This window comes from Tamandua tetradactyla, chromosome 9 (assembly GCF_023851605.1).
Source record: "Tamandua tetradactyla isolate mTamTet1 chromosome 9, mTamTet1.pri, whole genome shotgun sequence".
Classification (NCBI taxonomy): Eukaryota; Metazoa; Chordata; class Mammalia; order Pilosa; family Myrmecophagidae; genus Tamandua; species Tamandua tetradactyla.
The window spans coordinates 17,534,395-17,555,508 of NC_135335.1; the positions used below are offsets into that span (position 1 = coordinate 17,534,395).

A 21,114-nucleotide genomic window follows, 5' to 3' on the forward strand; every position below is an offset into this window, starting at 1 on the left:
CATTTTGAGTTGAATTTCAATGTCATGTCCTCTGCTTCTCAATATTGACATTCCATGTGAGATTTATTTTCTTTTATGCAGTATTTGCTTTGAAACTTTTTTTGGTATTGATTTACTTCGGGGCTTTCAATTATATTCCACGTATCTATTTATCTATCCTTATGCCTGTACCACACTATTCTGTTATTAACTTTTTAATGTAGTAACCAGTATATGACTCAAAATTTCCCACTTTAATTACTTTCAAGTATACAGTTCAGTAGTGCTAATTACATCTACAACATTGTGCAAATGTTGCTGATATCAATTACCTCAACCTTTTCATCACCTTCAATGGAATCATTGAACACAGTAAATATAACTCCATTTCTGTCCCCACACTGGGTCTCTGGTGACCTATGATCTATTACCTGTCTCTATGAAACTTACTTCTAGATATTTCATGTAGGCGAGAACACACAATATTTATCTTTTGTATCTGGCTTATTTTCACTCAACTTGATGTCTTCAAGCTTCATCCATGTTGTAGCATGTATCAGAACTTCATTATTTATGGCTAAAATGTATTCTATTATGCATATATGCCACTTTTGTTTGTTCATTCTTCTGTTGATGAACACTTGAGTTGCTTCCATGCTTTGATACTTTTTAACGTTCTTTTAAACTTCTGCTATTTAAATGTACTTGAAATTTGATTTGTTTTGAGTAGGGATTTGAAGAGTAGGGTAACATCCAGGTGAATTTAATAAGGTGATTTTTCTTCCTTAGTTACACATTTCTTATAGAATTGGTTGAGAAATACCTTGAGTGTTGCCGCTCTGCATTTTCCTACCCAAGGAAGACATTGCTAATTTATGATTTATTCATTCTTCTTGAGCTTCTCAGTCTTACTCCATAGATAGTCATTATCATTTAATCAAAGTTGGCATGAAAAATAAAATCTATTGCCATCTTGTTTTATCCAGCTTTTCTAATCCCCACAAAATATATAGACCCTAATTATGGTTTAACCTTTTATGTTTACTCCAGCTCTTAATTCATAATCAGGGTCTCCTGGATCTGTTTATCCCCAACCCTGGCTAAGAATGCTTCACATAATGAACTTCCTTGTCTTTTCTTATTCACAATCAATTTTGAAGGTAATTTATCTCTTTTTCCTTCAAAAATCCTAGTTGCTAAATTTCATTCCCTAAATTCAGCTTATTACCTATGTGTCAAGAGTCTCAGCAACTACATCTCTCCACGTAGAAGATAATTCTATCATCCATGAAACAGATGGACTCCTTTTTATAAAATGCATTCTTTTAGGAAAAGTTTTTGAAAAGGATAAATAAATCCCTTAAAATTTCATCTATGCTCACAGATCCTCAAGTTTCAGAACTTGAGCGGTCCCTGGAAAGTGAGCCCAATTTACCCAGGCCTGGAGAGGTTAATTGTCTTATGCACAGTGTCACATCCAGGTAGTGGACATACCTGAGTGGCACCCAATATAGTAAAGAAAAAACAAACTGTTTTTATTACAATGAGAATGAGTCACAATAAAAAGTCAGAAAGGAAAAATATTCCTTGGCTATGATCCTAGAGAGAGAGTTGATAATGTTTTAAACTAATATTTATGGAGGAATTTCTATGCATCCAGCACTGTGCTAAGACTTATTCACAGCCTATTTAAATAACACAAGCCCCCTTTCAAACTAGGCATTATTATGCCAGTGTTAAAAATGAGAAAACTGATACTTAAGAGCTTTAAAAGCAATATACAAGTTTATATGGATACAGTGGCAGAGTCAGAATTTGAACCCATATTTCTCACTTGGGAACCTGTGTTTTAACCACTGTATTTTAGTTCAAGGTCTGGTTTGTTTATGTTTGTGTGGTTTATATTCAACAAAAGGTCTGTTAAAGCAGAATGCTGCCCACCAACTCACAAAGGAAATCTTCCTGGACCCAGATCAAGGAAAAACCCAGAGGAGAATAAGATAGGGGACTGAAAGGAAGCTCTGGCAATGGGTTCAGTTATTTCACCATCACTCCTGAGAATAATGAACTCTCAGAACTGTTTGGCTCTCTCTAATAATTGTTCAGTTTTTAATCTTGGGCCCAGTAGTAAGTAAAAGTAGGTAGCTTTTCAGAAGACAAATATAGTTATCTCTGCCCTTTACAATAATGAGCTCCCAAAAGCCATTTTATAGACTTGGCAACAAAGGAGCAGAGGTTTCAAGAGCAGGTATTATTATTTTCATGAAGTCAAAGTATTAAAAAAAATGGAACCAGAAACCAGGCATATAGCAGTGGGAAATGCAGATAGATTAAAGTTCACAAAAGATGTAATCTGAGAAATGGAACCAGTGTTTTTTCTCCTGCAGCATGAAATCTCAGGATACTCTGGCCAAGTAATTTAGTAAGTCCAGCTCCTTCCCACAAGTGACTATGAAAAATTCATAGCCTATTCTCCCTATTATCTGTAAAAGAGGCAGAATAATGCTATCCACTTCCAGGGACTATTGGGGGATTAAATGAGTTCATACAAATCAAGTCCCTAGAACAGTGCCAAGTATACAGCAAGCATTAAGTAATGGTTTGTAGTTATTAGTATAATTGAGCACTTATTATTATAGGTGAAATATTATTCTAGGTTCTGTTGATCATCAGAGGAAAAAATCATTTGTTCATTCAACAAGTGTTTTGGAGTTTATGGAAATATTTTAGGCACTCGGGATAGATCAGTAAACAGAACAGACAAAAATCTCTGCCTCCCTTTGAGTAGTTTACCTTCTGGTGGGGAAGATTTCACCAAATCAGCAGTTATATCCTTTTTGATAAATTAATAAGTTGGTATCATCGTGAAAAGTGGTCTCGACTTTTCTTGGCTTTAGCTGCTCAATCAGTGAGTTGTACAGAAATTATTTTTTTTAGAAAGCATAAAGCTAGGAGAGGTTTTTAATATGATGAGTAACAGAGAAACAGAATCAGATAACTATAAGTGTAAACAGGCATTGGCAACCAAATTCTATATGAATGATGAAATACAACCAACTTTTGTCTTCCTCAGGGAACTTCTGCTTTTTTATACCCACTTTTATTTTCTCATTTTGTCCTTAGATCAGTGCCAGTCTGTCCTTCTCTCTTAATCATGAAAAGTGTACAAACTTATTGTATGTCTTTATACTGATGACCTTGTCTGGTCTTAGGACATCAAAGTTGTTTTTCAATATTATTGTCTTTAAATAGCTTAAGAATCCTCCTCCCTCCCTGACTTGTCTTGCCCAGAAAATACTGGTTTCTCCTGTCTCTTGACCACAGGTCAGTCAGTCTCTGTTAACTTTGGTTCTGATCCATCCTCTGCTCTCTAGAGGCATGTTCCTAGTCCTCTCACCCAATAATGGTGTTCACTGGATTATTCCAAATTTTGATCATTTTATGAGTCTTATGCCATGACTTACAGAAAAATTTATATAATTAGAAAATGACTTCCTTAAGCATCCATATCTATATATATAGCTTCTTGTGGCTTGGTTTTTCTCCTCCAAAATTGAATATGTGTATTATAGCCCATTGTGTTCAGTTCTTTTTTCATTTTTATACTAAAGAAATATAAAGTATGATGAATGTCTAATTTTATGATTGTCTTAATCTGGGTTTCCATAAGAAACACAAATCCAAAGGGAGTGTGAAAATGAATCTGATTCAACCCTCCCATTTTACAATTAATGCAGTGAAGACCCAGAGAGGTCAAATGACCGCTTACAGTCATATAGTGAATTAGAAATGGAGCTGAGGACACTACTCAGGTTTCTGACTCCCAATCTCTTTTACTCCACAGGGCTTCTGGTATAAATATTTAAAATAGTGCTAAGTGACCATCCCAGGCTGACTTGCTCTGAGAGGACTTTGCCTAGGAGATGGCTGGGATTCACCTGTCCATATGACCTTCTAGGAAATATACATTGATAAAATAACAAACAAGATCTGATTCTAGGATTGCTTCTTCTTTCCTTCATGCAAGAAGCAGGTCTATGGCTGCAGGAAGGAATAACACATATGTGACAAAATTTGTCCTCCTGGGATTTTCAGATCATCCTCAAATGAAGATTTTCCTTTTTGTCTCATTTTTGGGAATCTACCTCATGACACTAGCCTGGAACCTGAGTCTCATTGCCCTCATCAGATTGGACTCCCACTTACATACACCCATGTACTTCTTCCTCTGTAACCTGTCCTTCTTGGACATCTGCTATGCATCCTCTACAGCTCCAAAGATGCTCTCTGGCATCATCACAGAATGGAAAACCATTTCCTTCCTAGGCTGTGCCATGCAATACTTTGTCTTCTGTGGAATGGGTCTGACTGAGTGCTTTCTCCTGGCAGCCATGGCCTATGACCGGTATGCTGCAATCTGCAACCCACTGCTCTACACAACCCTTGTTTCCCACACATTTTGTTTGAAGATGGTAGGTGGGTCTTATGTGGGTGGATTCCTTAGTTCTTTGACTGAAACATACTCTGTCTATCATCATGATTTCTGTGGGCCCAACACGATCAACCACTTCTTCTGTGACCTTCCCCCAGTCTTGGCTCTATCCTGCTCTGATACTTTCACCAGTCAGGTGGTGAACTTCGTTGTGGGCATTGTCGTTGGGGTGGTGTCTGCCATTGTGGTTCTCATTTCTTATGGTTTCATTGTTGCAGCTGTCCTCAAAATCAGCTCAGCTAAAGGTAGGACAAAGGCCTTTAACACCTGTGCCTCTCACCTGACTACTGTGACCCTCTTCTATGGTTCTGGACTTTTCATGTACATGCAACCTAGTTCCAGCTACTCGCTAAATCAGGACAAAGTGGTATCCATATTCTATGCTGTGCTGATACCCATGGTGAATCCCATCATCTACAGTCTTAGGAATAAGGAGATTAAAAATGCCATGAGGAAGGCTGTGGAAAGGAACCATGTGCTTTGTCACAGACATTCATTTTTCTGACACCAAGCTTATGTTTACAGTGAAGCTGTGTGCTCGGGCAATTGTGCACACATTTATATGGCTTTAGTACTAGTTAACTTACACGATGATTTAGGTTGTCCAGACTATTTTTTCCCCACTATTCCACTTACCAGTTTATCTGTTGGATAGTAGACGAAAAGATTGGTTCAAAATTTGGTCTAAAAACAAAATTATTGGTTTCTAGAATGATCAGGATTGCATAGATTGAGATTTTTAAATGCCCAATTTAAAGAAAACTCCAACATGACAAAGATTGAACAACTTCAGATATCAAAATGGAGTTCATATCTGTAAGAAGAACCATTGAAAAATTGTTAGTACTGCATTCAGGGTGTTGATTCTTCAGGTAGGATAGAAGGACAAAGAATAATCAATCACCTGAGGAGGCAGGCACTTTTCTGAAGCACATTTGCCTCCCTCTCTTTAGAGATTCCCAAATGTTTCCTCAGGGCACAGGACAATCACAAGATAGATACTCTTCCGTACTTGAAAATTACTGCCATCATCAGCCACTGTGACTGGGGGCATAGTATTGACTCTTCAGTTGAATTAAGGTCTCAAACATTGAATAAATGGGACAAGCTCTTGGTCAACTCAATCAACTATACAAAAAGCAGTCACTGAAATGATTGAAGCAAAATCAGTGACTCATTCCTTAAGCCTAATGTAACAGCTTTCAAATCAACACTAAAAATTCATTAGGAATCTGTAGAAAAAGAACACATTCGGATTTGGGGAAGAGCATTCTCTGCTCTCACTAAGATCTAGAGGAGAATTTAGACAAGATATTGAAGACAGTGATTTTTCTTCCCCACATTGTTTCAGAACTCATTATGTGTCATTGAACTGGCAGTAAAGCTCTTGAGTAAATGTTACTCAGCTGTGGTCTGTCTTGCATAGGTCAAAAATAAATGAGTAAATAATTCCCTTTGTGTCTTTGTGCAAGTTATTTGGTCACTGTGTGCCTCAGTTTCTCTTCTGTAAAATGAGAATAAAAAAATGATTATCCCTTAGGCTTACTGTGAGAATTAAATGAGTCAATAAATGCTTACAATAGTGCCTTGAGTATATTAAATGCTTAAGAATTGATATATTTTCATTTTTATTACTACTATTTAGCTATAATGATTTGTGAGTGGTTGAAACAAAGAGATAGAAGATGTTTGTTTAGTTTGGCAGAAAATACTATCTTCACAATGGCTTTGATGCATTGGAAAATAGGGTCTGGAGAGACTATAGTGAAGAGTAATTAAGAGTATTCGTTTTTAAGTCACAGACTTAAAAATTTTTCCAGATAGACTAAAGATAATCAAGGTCAGAATAGCTATCTACATAAGCCAGATGCCCATTTTTAACTTTCAGTGAAAAACATAACTGCTAAACTTGTATTTGTACCACTGGCACAATTCTGTCTGTTGCAGAAACCATATAGAAAGACAAATTATGTAATTGAGAGTCTATTTGGGGAGGAAGGAACAAGCAAAGTGGACAAGTGATTGATGTGCCCAGTCCAATGCTAGGGATACACTTGTTACAAGGCCAGACAGACTGAGGCCCTCAGCTAGGGCATTACTTCTTTTCCAAGATGACCATGTTCCCTTCCAAACAATAGGTTATTTATAAATTAATTGAGAGCCTGTCCTTTTTTTGTCTAATATTTTGTCCCTAGGATGCCTTTGCTAATGCATATTACCTTATCTGTTATGGGTTGATTTTATTGTTTAATATTGGAGTTTTGTGGAAACCTGGTTGTTATACATATGTACCACCTATATTCTCCTAATCTTTCATAGATACCATATATATGATTTTACATACACACATGAATTAGTGAGTAGAACATTAAACCAAGTTCTAATGATCTTTTAACTTTTCCCCTAAAGATTAGTAGTCTCATGTTTCTAGTTTTAAAGCCAGACAAAACTATAGCTAACCTATTCTGTGATCTGGATTTTCTTAATGTAAAAATAAACTGAGAGAGCCTAACCGTGTATCAGAAGATATCTATGTATCTCAGAATTCTACCATGAGCTTGACTTATCACTAACTTCTCTGAACTCCTGGTGTCTAGTCTTCATGTTGGTAACATTTCCTAATCAACCAGTGAAGTAAAGCCAATAGCTTAGAACTTTTACAAACTGATATCATGCATCTCTCTTCAGAGTTGCTAGACTATATGGCTGGCACCAAACCACCCTTTGGTGGGACTGTACTCTAGAAATAAACAGGTAGCTGAGACCTAGAGAAATCTCACAGAAGAATAAAAGTTTCATCTCTCCTTCCTATAGCAAAGCTCTTTTGATATGAAACCATGATGTTAGACTTGAATTGAATGTCAGCCTATCAGCCTTAATAGAAAACCTAGCATGCATAAATTATCCCTTTGATCTTGCATGGTACATTCTTATTTGCTCTAAGAAAACCTTTCTTATGAAAAGGGTTGTTTCCATCTTAAGAAATTCTTAGGGAGCAAAATTAATCCACATGGTTCAGAGGGAGAATCTTCATTTGCCAGGGTTCACAGTAGGGTATCTTAGTTTTCCAGGGCTGCTATAACAAATACCACACAATTGTTGGCTTAAACAACAGGTATTTATTTTTGCATGATTTTGGAACCAAGAAGACCAAAATTAATGTGTCAGCAGGGCCATGCTTTCTCTGAAGTCTATAAAGTCTGGGGTTGGTTCACCAGAAATTCATAACCCAACCTTCCCCTGTCACATGGCATCTGCTCCTTTTGTCTCCTACTGCTCCTATGTCCAAATTTCCTCTGTTTATAAGACTCCTGCCATATTGGATTAAGGCCAGTCCTGATTCAGTTTGGCCTCCCCTTAACTAATCATATCTTCAGAGATCTTATTTATACAAATGGGTTCACATCCATAGTGCTGTGAGTTAGGATTCGAACATGTTTTTCTAGGGTATGTGATTCAATCTATAATGGGTGAGAGGAGTCTGTAAATCATACATACAATGGGGCTTATGGTTAATATTTCAGCAACTATAAGTGAAGGGAATAGCCTGGAAGGTGTCACTTATCACTCAACATGGTGTTCAGCTTGGCATATAATTGTCAGTGAGACACCATCTGGTGCTGGGAGGCAGTATTGTGATTCTTATTAAGTTGATGTGGTCCATGTTTTCAGCAATGTCTCTGAGACTGCTTAACAAAATATAAAGCAAATGATTTATATGGCATGTAATTTCTCAGTGGAGTTCTGAGAGAAATATAATTAACATGACTATTTAATTTTTAGACACTATTACCGTGTAATTTTTTTGTTTTAAAAGGACTTGGCCCTTTATAGTGCCATTAGCCCTTTATAACAGCATTAAAAAAATTGTGTATCAGTAGGTCTTGTTTTTCAGGTCAGTTAAGCTAAGCCAAGTTATTTAGTTTGTTTTTTTTGTTTCCAAATTATTTATTTTGGATTCTATGTTTTGCAATTCAAAATTTCCATTTCTCACTGAACTCTGATATAATGCAATTTAAGCTTTAAAACTATGATTTAATTATAATTTTAAAATGAGAGGAAAATGTGATTTTCTTATATCACATATATATTTTACTACTTAGTTACAGGGCCTTAGAAATGTTCAAAAATGTGTTTGTTAGTAATCAATATTCTATAAAAATTAAAACTTAAAGATAAGTGAATTACATTTGTAAGAGCCGAACTGATAAATAGAGGATTAGAGCGAAAATGAATGGATTAATTAATATATAAACATCTCAATACAGAGTTCCATTTCTAAAACAGCAAAAGAAAATATGACAGTTTTTCTAAATAATAAAATATCAGTAAAAAATGTTAAAGTGAATTTTAAAATTACTGATCTCTGTTGATGGAAATACAATAAACAATGGTATAGTCATTTATTTCCATGGACAATATAAAATGCATAAAAAATTTAAAAATAGTTATGATATTCTACTAAACATAGTGGATTGAATCCATGCATTTGTCTCTACTCTCTTGTAGAACTCACCTAAATTGACAATGAAAGATTGTTTTTTAAAACACAAATTCACCAAAGTATGGGGTATGGAGAGAAGAGAAGAGCATAAATGTTGAAGCTGGATAAAAGGTGTACAGAGGGTGACTGACTCAGACTTGAGAAAGTAGAAGCTATATGTCTGGGGAGGGCTAAGAGGGAAAATCTGAAAAGAGCAACTTCCTTCCTATGGCAAAATCCCTAAAAGGATCAGGAATGGCAGGTGCTTGTTAAATCCACAGGGTAGGTGAGACTTAAACTAGAAGTCTATTTAAGACATAGCTAGACTCTTAGGACAATTTTCTCCCCTCCTTTTGCATTCAGGCATCTGCTTTCCCCCACCATCTATCTCATTTAGCAGAAGATTGGAGATTTATCCTCTGGAAAGTTGAACCAAGGTCAACTTTCATGTGAATGTGACCTTATTTGTAAATCGGATTTTTGCAGATGTAATTAAGATCAAGTTAAGATGAGCTGATATTAAACTTGTGTGGGCCCTAAATCCAGTGAAGGTGTCCTTATCAGAAGAGACAAATTAGGACACAGAGGTACAGAAGACACAAACACAGGGCACATGCCCTGTGATGATAAAAGCAGAAATTGCAGTGGTATATTTACAAACTGAGGAACATCAAAGATCTTGGCAACCATCAGAAGGTAGGAAAGATGCATACAACAGATTCATCCTCAGGGTTACCAGAAAGAACCAATCTTACTGACACCTTGATCTAGGTCCATTGTTTCAAGCCACCCCATTTGTGGCAATTTGTTATGGCTGCTCTAAGAAACTAATACAGAGACATAGCCCCAGCAAAGACAGAACATTGCTGGGAGATACCTGCTGGGGCATCTGGGAAAGAAAACCTAACTCTTTTCTGTGGAAGATACCAGAAGAAACTCTTTACTTTGGATGATGTAGAGTGAGTCTGTGAAATCTGGAACTTGTCAGCAATTTTGCTATCATGATGGAATTTAGCCATAGGATGGAACAATTATTGTACAAGGCATACTAAACAGAAGAAAAGGAACTGCATACTTGGTAATATTGTTTGAGCCACTGGGTCAAATTTTCCCTGACTGCCTCAGTTTCATGTTGCAATAGATTCACTGTATTGTTTTGACCAGTTTCAGTTGTTTTACTCTCATGGAAAATGAAAGTTTCCTGGTTCTGAAAATAATTTTGTAATATTCGTCCAGAATCATATTTTTGACTAAGTGGCCTCACTTCTTAGTGTAACAAATTACTATAAAACTTAGTGGCTTAAAAGAGAAATAAATGATTATTTTTATATAGTTTAAGTCAGGGGAGCATTAGCTAGGTGGTTAGGAATTCAGGGCAACCTTAGCTGTATCTCAGGGTCTTTCATAAGTTTGCATTCACGTAGTCATCTGAAGGTTGCCTTGAGACTGGAGCATCCACCTCCAAGATAGATCGCTCACATAGGGGAAGGGTAGTGCGGGATGATGACAGGAAGCTAGTGTTCACTTGGTTTCATGGGTTAGCCCTATTCAATATAGCAAGACACATGCCAAGCCTATGAATACCAGGAAACAAGGATCATTTGGGGTCATCTTGGAGGCAGGATATTATACTCAGATCTTAGCCATGCTTTACAGTAAATATATTTGAGGACATTCATTGGAAATTTGGAAATGATGTGCTACATTAAGGAAATTGTCAAATAAAAGAAGGTATAGTTAGTTGGTCTATTATATTGCACATGGAGAAAAGTGTTATTTTAATACACAAGAGAGTTTGCTTTTTTTAAAATAGGGAATGTTTTATGAATTTCTGTGTCATCCTTTCACAGGAGCCACGCTAATTTTCTCTGTAGATTTACAGTTTATGGGCAGAGCCCACAGGAGACAACACAACCTGTTTTAGTATATATGCCACCAAAGCAAGCATCGAGAGTTTTTTGGTAATTAATCCATAAACAGCTATTTAAGAAATACAATTTTTATCTTTCTACAACTTGATGTCTATTTTGTGCTCTCTTTTATTTTTTATTAGGTAAAAAAAATCAGTCTATTCTTGGTCCTTCCCACATCTCCTGTGGTTGTGTAACAGTTTGAGGCAGGCCCTCGATATCTTTTCATACCAGCGGCCACGAAATATCTTTATGTTCTATGAAATCTTCAGCTCTCAAATCACAATTGGATTACTACTGAATTCCATTTACCCACATCCTCAAGGTGCATTAGTTCTGATATACTACTTTCAGCCACTCTTGGTTAAGTAGAAATTATTCTGCTGACCCATCCCCTCCTACAGCACAGGAAACTTTGTGGGACTCAAGCCATCACTGCCCAGTAGCTGTTTCTCTAAACCTACACAACTATGCTTCTTTAAAGTTCTGGGTGTCAATCCAGGCTCAATTCAATAAATGCTCATGTCCTTTATGCTCTTAGGCTTTCCAAATTATTTGGTGGTTGTGTTGTCTCCTGTGGGCTCTGCCCATAAGCTGTTCTGTAGGCTCACTCATGCTCACCTCTGCTTGGACTTCTTTTTGTTGTCACATCCCTTCTGTGAAAACCTAGCTGCCTGAAAGAAAGGAATGGCCAAAGAAATAGGGAAGAAATATTATGTGAAAAGCTTTAAACTATTTTTAAAATTATCCTGTCATATACAGTTTAGCAAAAAATTTAAATAGAGAGTTGGATGGGGGGTAAAACATGAACACAAGCCAACACTTTTTTATAATACATTGCAACTAGCTATTTGGCCATCTCCCTAGCCTAGCCCATTTTATCCACTCTAGAATGCTCTTCCCATATAATGTCAAGGGTTTCCCTAAAGAGAACCCAGTGCTTATGAATCAAGGGAATAGGACTTAGTTTCATAGGGTTGCAAAAGCACGAACTGCTTTTTTCCCCCATACAATGGGAAAGAGAAAAAGTGAGATAGGATGGAGGGAAATAGAAGGGTTCCTTCTTGTTAGATAAGTCACTGAATATTATTTATCTTTTTAAACTTTCCTACAAATTTGTGTGGTTTTCTCTACTTTTCTCATTTCTCTGCCTTTTCTCATGCTCTCCCTCTCTCTCCTTTCACCTGCTCTTTTGATTCTTTAAACTCAAGTATCTGAGGCCTTAAGAGAGAAGAAAGGAGTCATCTATATTTCATCCTCCTTACTCCAAGTCTCAGTAGATCTTTCTGAACATGATCCACTCCATGAAATACTATCTAAATGTAACAAATTTGTCAACTATACAAAACTGGAGGGTCTGGACTTCTTCTCCTGCAAACAGTCTGACTGGCTAGAAATATGCTGCCTTCCAGTGTCAATCCCAGAGAAAAGTCTTTGATGATTGTTCCTAATCTATTTTATAAATGATAAGGTTGGCTGTGAGCTTTATATTGGCTCCATGATTCCTTCTTGGGAAATAAAAAGGCAGGTTTAAAGGAAGGTTCCCTGATAACGAAATGTCTCAAAAAATTAACACCCTAAAGGGAGATCTTTGATCTTAAGCTAGGGACCAATTAACAGGGTTGGTCTCTCTATCAAGAACAGAATTTAAAGCCTGCCTGGTTTTAATTGTTTGCTCTTTGTTATTGGCTGTATTCTCAAGTTCACTGTAGATGTGAAAGGAAAGGCTCATAAGCATTTAAGTTCCTCTTTTTCCACAACTAGGTAATTTCTGAAGGTGACTAAGTGAGTCTAACATTGCTAAGAATAGGCTGTGACTGATGGAATGGGATGTTCTCTGAAGACAGAAGTTGAAATATCTGTTAGCATTTTCTGAATATCTGGATATACTACAACATAAAAGGAGTTTGATCACAGAAGAAAACTTTCTCCAAATATTAGGTGGGTCACTTAGGGGCTCTGCTCTAAGTAACAGTAAGGGTCTAGAACATGCGCAGAATTGCACAGATTTACCAACAACTCATTGTCATTGTCCTTAGACTCTTAGCTTAATAAATGACCCTCTTCTATGTTAGCTCTTTTGTCCTGAAAAACAAACATGTCAAAGGATGAAGTAGGTTTTGTGAAATAAATTTCTGTTGAAGGATGATCCAGGTTTTGTGAATATATTTTAGCCTAATGCTTACTCATTTAATTATTATTTCAAGATAGGAGAACAGAGACCCAGAATAAGAGTTGTGGGTGATTTTTGAGGGCCTTATACTATCTAGTTTTTACATTTACACAATTGTACTTGAAAAGCCCACAGGTGGCACTGCTGGGTCAGCATTTTGGTTTCCTGTATTGAATGGCCCAATGCAAATCTTAATTAGCATGCCAAGTTTTAGCAGAAGTGAGAGAATAGATCTAATATTTGATAATCCAAGTTATCCTGTTCTCATTGTTCCTCGTAGGCAGAGTTTTTCAGATTTGTTTCCTAGTCTACACATATGCTGGACTATTTCAAAACTGCTCTAATCCCCATTAGAGAGAGTCTTACAACAGAGAAAGAGTAAACGTTAGAAATGCTGCTAATGGAATACTTAAAGAAAAGGAGTGTAAGAAAGAGGCATGCTTTTCATAAATTTTCATTTCCTTATTTTTTTTCACTGTCAAGAAGGATCAAGTGAAGGTAAGCATGGGGAGGAGGAGCATTTTATACCAAGAATGGTGTGAGAAAAAGCTGAAGGATGAGAGTCAATATAACTTTTATCCCAAGATAAACTATTCAAAACAAATGGAAAAAACTTAGAAATCAATGATAAATAAGAGGTAACTGAAATAAGAGGGAAATAAAAGGTAACTGAATCAAAGATAATATTGAAAAAATAATGGGTGGTTCAGTGGTAGAATGCTCACCTTCCATGCAGGAGACCCGGGTTCAATTCCCAGGCAATGCACCACCCCCTCCTCCAAAAAAAATAGAATCTGAAGTGGTTGACAAAATGTGTTAATTAAAATGAGCCTTTAAGACTAACAATGGGATTGCTTATTTACTATGCATCTCTGCATAATGTTGGGTTTGATGTGTAATTATTTTATCTATCGAGCAATGCTGGATGTAAACTTTGCAGTGGTTACCATCTAAATATGTCTCTGTCCCTTCAGCCACACCAGCACATGTCACTAAACATTTTTTTTTATTAGAGAAGTTCTGTATTTACAGAATAACCATTCTTAAAATACAGGATTCCCATATATCACCCTAATATAAACTCCTTATGTAGATGTGATACATTTATATACCAATTACATTTTGTTACAATGGAAGAAAGTACATATTTATAATTGTACCATTAACCCTAGTTCAAGGTTTAACTTTGGGTTAACATTTTACTATCTCCTCATCTTTTCTTCCAGAAAGAAAACTAAATCCTCCTCCAGTCTGTGTCATTTCCTTAGCAAGTCGTCAGCATTATACCTTCTCATTTCATTTCCTGAAAGAGTATCTTTGTGGAGAGTCATGGCAATTGTGTTATTAATAATGTGCTCAAGTGCATTGTCATTGTGCTGTCTTTTTGTATCATAATGTCCCAGATTTAGACTTGGCATTGGTGGTGGTTTGAAGTTGTATGTACCCCAGAAAACATGTTCTTAAATTTAATCTATTCCTGTTGTCACCAGACAATGACTGTGGATTCTTCTGCCTGACATGATCAATAACAAATTCCTGAGATACTTGGGTTTCAAAGAGAGGAAGAATTTATTACTAGGTACATAGTAGGAGAGCAGATGACCTAGTGTCCCAACATCTATTTCACTGAGTTTAGAGAGTTCAAGATTTTTAAGGATTTTAGCAAGAGGATATGAGGTCATTATAAATAGCATGTTCAAAGTAGAAAAGGAGCTGTTATTACTATCATTTCAATAGGACAACAGAAGTTGAAAGGAGGGGAGGCAGAGCTATCACTTCAGTACTAAAGGTGTGAGCCAAAAAGAAGGGAGACAAATGATCTTTCAATAGCAGACTCTAGCTGATATGATTTACAAATGTCTAGGGCTGAGGTTAGCTCATGGCTGACTTCATTAGCTTAGGGCATTTATCCCACAAGAAAATCACTAGATAAAGAGAGTAACAGTTCTTACAGTCACAAAGGCACAAGACAAGGTTTTTACACTCATTTCAGATATCAGGGCAGCTGAATTATGATTTAGGGATTTCAGGTATTCCCCTGTCTGCTCCAATATCCCAGAAAGCAGAAAGGAATATGATTCAGTCATCAAAATCATCCCTAAATCCTAATTTCTGGGTTACACACATGGGTGTGAATCCATTGTAAGTGGGACCTTTTGATGAGGCTATTCAGTTAAGGTGTGACCCATCTCAACAGGATGGGTCTTAATCCTACTACTTGAGTCCTTTATAAACAGAGTGAATTCAGGCATGAGGAAAAAAGTTGCAGAGGGAGCAACCAGAAGCTGAACACCAGCAGAACTCAGCAACACCATCATGCCACATGACAAACTAACAACCAAGGGTCACTGGCAGCCTCTCCCAGGTGCCACAGTCTTTGGGGAGAAGGCATCACCTTGATGATGCCTTGATCTGAATTTTTCCCAGACTCAAACAGTAAACTAATAAATTTCCTTCATTAACCTGACCCATGTCATTGTATTTGCTTTAAGCAGCCTAGGAAAATAAAACAACATTCTAGAGAAACTTCATTTTAGATAAATTCTTTCAAAGCATATGTAGGGGACTTCTAAGACCTCTAACTTCCTTCCCACAACCAGCTGGTGGTCACCCATAAAATTTTATATCTGTCTTTCTCATGCAAAAGATCATGTCTTGCTGTGCTAGATTGAAGCTGTTCTGTACCTCAGAAAAGGCCATGCTATTTTAATCTGTTCGTGTGGGTGCAGACCTATTGTGGGTGGGAACCTTTGATTACATTGTTTTAATTGAGATGTGATTCATCCAATGCAAGTGGATCTTAATCCTTTACTGGATTCCATGATGAGAGGATTGCTCTAGTTTGCTAGCTGCCGGAATGCAACACACAGAGATGGATTGGCTTTTAATAAAAGGGGATTTATTTCATTAGTTCTTTAGAGGAAAGGCAGCTAAATTTCCTCTGAGGTTCTTTCTTATGTGGGAAAGCTCAGGGTAATCTCTACTGGCCTTCTCTCCAGGTCTCTGGGTTCCAACAACTTTCCCCTGGGTGATTCCTTTCTGCATCTCCAAGGGCTGGGCTGAGCTGCGAGTGCTGAGATGAGGTATGCTGAGCTGTTTGGGCTGTGTTACCGTGCACTCTCTCATTTAAGCACTAGCCTATTAAATCAAATATCATTCATTGCAGCAGGCATGCCTCCTAACCATCTGCAGATGTAATCAGCAACAGATGAGGTTCACGTACCATTGGCTCATGTCTGAAGCAACAGAACTAGGTGCCTTCACCTGGCCAAGTAGACAACTGAATCTAACTACCACAAGGATGAAAGACAGAAAAAGCAGAAAGAGCTTAGAGAGAAACACTGAGAATGCTTAGAGAGAAAAGCTCCAGAGATGTTAAGAGAAGACCCAAAGAAACTCAGAGAGGGAAGCCCCTGGAACAAGGATCTGAAACCAATGAAACCCAGGAGAGAAGGAACAGCAGACACCAACCATGTACCTTCCCATGTGACAGAGGCATCCTGGATGCCAGCAACCTGTCTTCAGAGTCCAGGTATCATCCTGTTGATGCTTTAATTGAGACATTTTCACAGCCTAAGAACTATAAATTGTAAGTTAATAAATCCCCACTGTAAAAGCCGACTATTTCTGTTAGACTGCATTGGCAGCTTTAGCAAATCAAAACACTTGCCTTGTATTAGGCCTCTAGGGACACATTTCTCATCATCACCCTGTGATATAGACATTTTATGGGCTTCTGTTCCTCTCCCATAATACAGTGCTTTTCACTTGATGGTTATTTAGAAATAAGATTAATGCAACAATCATGCTTTAGAGAGGCAGTAGGGTATGGTCATTAAAAGTGTGACTTTTAGCCTGATGAGTTGGGTGACCTTAGGCTGATTACGATTCTGAGACAGACTCTCATCTGTAAAATGGAGAAAATAAGATACATATCTTGTAGGGTTATTGGACAAACTAAAATAAGATAAAACATCAAAGGATTGAGAATAGCACCTGGAACATAGAAAGCACTCATTAAATATTACCTATCAAATAATTGCTTTGTTTTTAAAATATGGAAGAAGAAAATTTCAGAATACTGTTTGTTTTTAATAGCACAACAGGTCTAAGTTTATCGTATTGTATGAATGGACATGAGAAGAAGCTATGGGGATCTTTGTGGTCTCAAGCCAATCAGTATATGATGTAGCTGGCCCATAAGTCTTTTTAATGTCATGGTTGTTGGTGATGACGATGAAGATGATAATGATGTTATATACAATCATCTTCTGTCTTCCCTCAAGATCCTCCTTCCATTAATTCTCACTATGGTTGGAACCACTGCTAAGTCTGGGATAGCAAAGTTATTGTCTGCTGCCATTCTTTCCAGACTGATAACAGTGTGATTTTGACTTTCTTGTGCAATTAGTCCCCTCATTTCTGCAGAATCCTTCTCAAAATAGTGCAATAAATGAGGAGGCAATAACTGATCTGCTTTAGGGAAATTAACTGCTGGACTTTACTTTCCTGGATATGGCCTTATACTTCCATGGGAATTTTCTTTTTCTTACTTTGGGAAGCAGATGACTGGGAAATGGTTAGAAATGTGGATGCCTTTTGGATGGTCAATATTGACAAATATTTGTTGTTCATAGACATTTTATTTCATTAATGCCTCAGCTTTTCTCTAGGAAAACCTCTAAGACTTCCCTATTCTATCCATATACAGAATGCACAGGCAATATTTGACAGCTATTTTCTCCCTTTCAAGACTTCCCTTGATTTTCTTTCTAACTTGGGTTGTTCTAAATCAAGGTGTAGCTTGTGGGGGATGGTTTTTTAAAAAAATATTTTTATTGACAAAACAACTTGCAAACACAAACATTTTTAACATACAAACATTCCATATATGGTGTATAATCAGTGGCTCACAATATCATCACATAGTGGCATATTCATCACCATGATCATTTTTTAGAACATTTGCATCACTCCAGAAAAAGGAAAAAAATGAAAAAAGGAAAAACTCATACATACCATGCCCCATACCACTTCCTCTCACTGATGGCTAGCACTTCCATCTGCCCCATAGAGTTTAACCTTTGTTACCCCTATTGTTTATCTTTTTTTATTCATATTTTTTACTCATCTGTCCATGTCCTAGATAAAGGGAACATCAGACACGAGGTTTTCACAATCACCCAGTCATATTGTAAATGTTATATCTTTATACAATCATCTTCAAGAAACAAGGCTACTAGAGAACAGCTATACAGTTTCAGGTACTTCCCTCTAGCCTCTCAAATACACCATAAGCTGAAAAGGGATATCTATATAATGTGTAAGAATAATCTCCAGGATAACCTCTCAACTCTGAAATCTCCCAGCCACTGACCTTTTATTTTGTCTCATTTCTCTCTTCCTCTGTTCAGTTGAAAAGGTGTTCTCAATCCCTTGATACTGAGTCCCAGCTCATTCTAGAATTTCTGTCCCATGTTACAGGGAGGTTTACACCCCTGGGAGTCATGTCCCACATAGAATGGGGGAGGGCAATGAATTCGCTTGCCATATTGGTTGAGAGAAAGAGAGATTGTTGAGGGATGTTTTCATGATTGCCTAGAAAGAATGAAAGCTACGCCTTCTTGAAGGGAATGTAACAATGCCTGATCCAAATACCTTATTTTGGCTAGTTAGCATTTAGCCAGAAGGGTTAGTGCCTTACTTTTGCATTTTGTTAGGTAGAAGGTCCAGAGTTCCCATCATATTTTCAAAAGAATAGCTGACCTAAAGAATTTGTACAAGACACTCTAACTCATAAGTATTTCTGATTAGATCAAAGGAAAATATGCACTTGCAAGAAGGGGATCCTCATGGCTCTTCTAACCCTGTCTTATTTCACTTTGCAGGAGCCTGTCAAGAGTCATTAAGTTGGTTAGATCATGTTCATTTCAATCTGCTATCTCTTGATTTGTGACTCTTTGCACCATCTTATTATATTATTCTTATATCTCTCTAAGTTTGTTACAGAATCATTGATACTCCCTGATTACAGAATAATTGAATGTTAGCTTTCAAGGAGATTTTAAGAGGCATCTGCACACATTCTCTTCATGTGATTCTCACTGAGATTCAGGGTTTTCTCCAGGCCTCCAGTTAATAGCACAGCCATGCCTGAGTTGAATCTTTCTATTTCAACATATAGAAAGATAAAATTTTTTCTCCCGATTTTGATGTAACTCCAAGTGTCTTTCATTTGCAAAATCTAACTGGTAAAACATGAAATTAAGACATTTTAGGAGATAAGAAATTAATGGTGCCCATTTACTATCTTTATCCCCAAAGACAGAATGATCATATTTACCTAAATAATTTTCAAGCTAAGGTTGATGATTGTATAAAGAAGGTCCATATTGATTTAACTTTGGTGCTTTAAGATCGTACAATTAGCCAGTTGCATGGGTGAAAATAAGAGTGTTTCTTTTTCTGTTTTTTTTTTAACAATGCTGTTTTCTTTTCTCATCTTTTTTCAACAGATGACAGCAAACAGGTCCAAGCAATGGGATGCAAACCATACCACTGTGGCCGTGTTTGTTCTTCTGGGACTCTCAGATGACAAAGAGCTGCAGCTCATGCTCTTTCCAATCTTCCTAGGGATCTACCTGGTGACTTTGACCTGGAACCTGGGTCTCATTCTGCTAATCAGGATGGACTCCCAACTGCACACACCCATGTACTTCTTTCTCAGCTTCCTATCATTTACAGATATCTGCTATTCTTCTTCCATCAGTCCAAGAATGCTTTCAGACTTCTTAAAAGGCAAAAAAGAGATTTCCTTTCTTGCCTGTGCCACTCAGTATTTTGTTGGGGCTTGGATGGGGCTGACTGAGTGCTGCCTCTTGGCCACTATGGCCTATGATCGATACGTTGCTATTGGTAGCCCTCTGCTGTACTCAGCCATCATGGACCCTGGTTTCTGTGTGAAGCTGGTCACCGGGGCCTCCATGAGTGGTTTCTTTTGCAGCTTAGTTCAAACAGTCTCTTGCTTTCGTCTCTACTACTGTGGGCCAAATGTCATTCAAAATTTCTTCTGTGATATACCTCAGATTATTTCCCTGTCTTGCTCTAATCCCCTATTCAGCCAAATATTTCTTATTCTGATAGCTATATTTGTTGGGCTTGGTTCTTTATTCGTTATACTCTTGTCCTATGGTTTTATTACAGCTTCTGTCCTGAAAATGGTCTCAGTCAAAGGGAGGTCCAAGGCCTTCAGTACTTGTGCCTCCCACCTAACAGCTGTGACAATCTTCTATGGCTCAGCCATCTCTGTGTACATGCATCCCAGCTCTAACCACTCCCTGGAGAAGGACAAGGTGTTTTCAGTCTTCTATGTCATTATTATCCCCATGCTAAACCCTCTTATCTATAGTTTGAGGAACAAGGAGATAAAAGAGGCCCTCAAGAGGGAAATGCAGAGGGCAACAGGTTTACCTCAGTAAGAATGATTTTTGAGCAGATATTGTGATACACATAAGAAAGACAGAGGTAAGAAGGTGTGTGTGGCCTTTTGCAAGTCAAATAAAAAGGTCAGTAAAAAGAAGAAGGGAAAACCTGTTTTCCTTGATTTCTCATGTGGTCATGCTGAGCTGCCACAAAGAAGGAATTTTTCTGAGGCAGTGACACCTATACTGAGTATAGTTTAAAAAGACAGTTTCCTTTATTAGAACCAAGGTAGATAAAACACACAATTGTTTTATGCTTTTAGAAGACAAGGGCTTATAGATATTAAATATAGAGAAGTTAGAGGAACCCAGCATTCTGTACAGCCTGTTCTTTCCTTCACTGTTTTTTTTCTTTCTTTTATTTTAATTGCTAAACATTTCTTTTATTACAATAAAAATAAAATAATGTAAAATTTTTATCTGAAAGATTAAGAATACTTTTATAAAGAGCACTTTATACTTTGACGAGAGAAAGAGAAAGCAAGAGAGAAAGGGGGAGGGAGAAGAAGGAGGAGGAGGAGAAGGAGGAGGAGGAGAAGAAGAAAGAAGAAGGAGGAAGGGGAGAGGAGAGAAGAATAACAGAGAAAGAGAGAGAA

At 37.3% G+C, this 21,114-nt stretch overlaps 2 protein-coding genes and 1 non-coding gene across 3 annotated transcripts; 2 read left to right on the plus strand and 1 right to left on the minus strand.

Annotated features, from left to right (window-relative positions):
* The first annotated feature begins 4,016 nt into the window (after window positions 1-4,016).
* LOC143645546 (olfactory receptor 5A2-like) lies at window positions 4,017-4,976 on the plus strand. Its single transcript, XM_077114842.1, has one exon. It carries the CDS (start codon window positions 4,017-4,019, stop codon window positions 4,974-4,976), a length of 960 nt encoding a protein of 319 aa, XP_076970957.1.
* Window positions 4,977-10,759: 5,783 nt separating this feature from the next.
* LOC143647489 (U6 spliceosomal RNA) lies at window positions 10,760-10,862 on the minus strand. The gene has a single exon (XR_013158112.1). It is a non-coding gene; the product is annotated as a U6 spliceosomal RNA (small nuclear RNA).
* Window positions 10,863-19,552: 8,690 nt separating this feature from the next.
* Window positions 19,553-20,515, plus strand: LOC143645547 (olfactory receptor 5AN6-like). The gene has a single exon (XM_077114843.1). It carries the CDS (start codon window positions 19,553-19,555, stop codon window positions 20,513-20,515), a length of 963 nt encoding a protein of 320 aa, XP_076970958.1.
* Window positions 20,516-21,114: the final 599 nt, after the last annotated feature.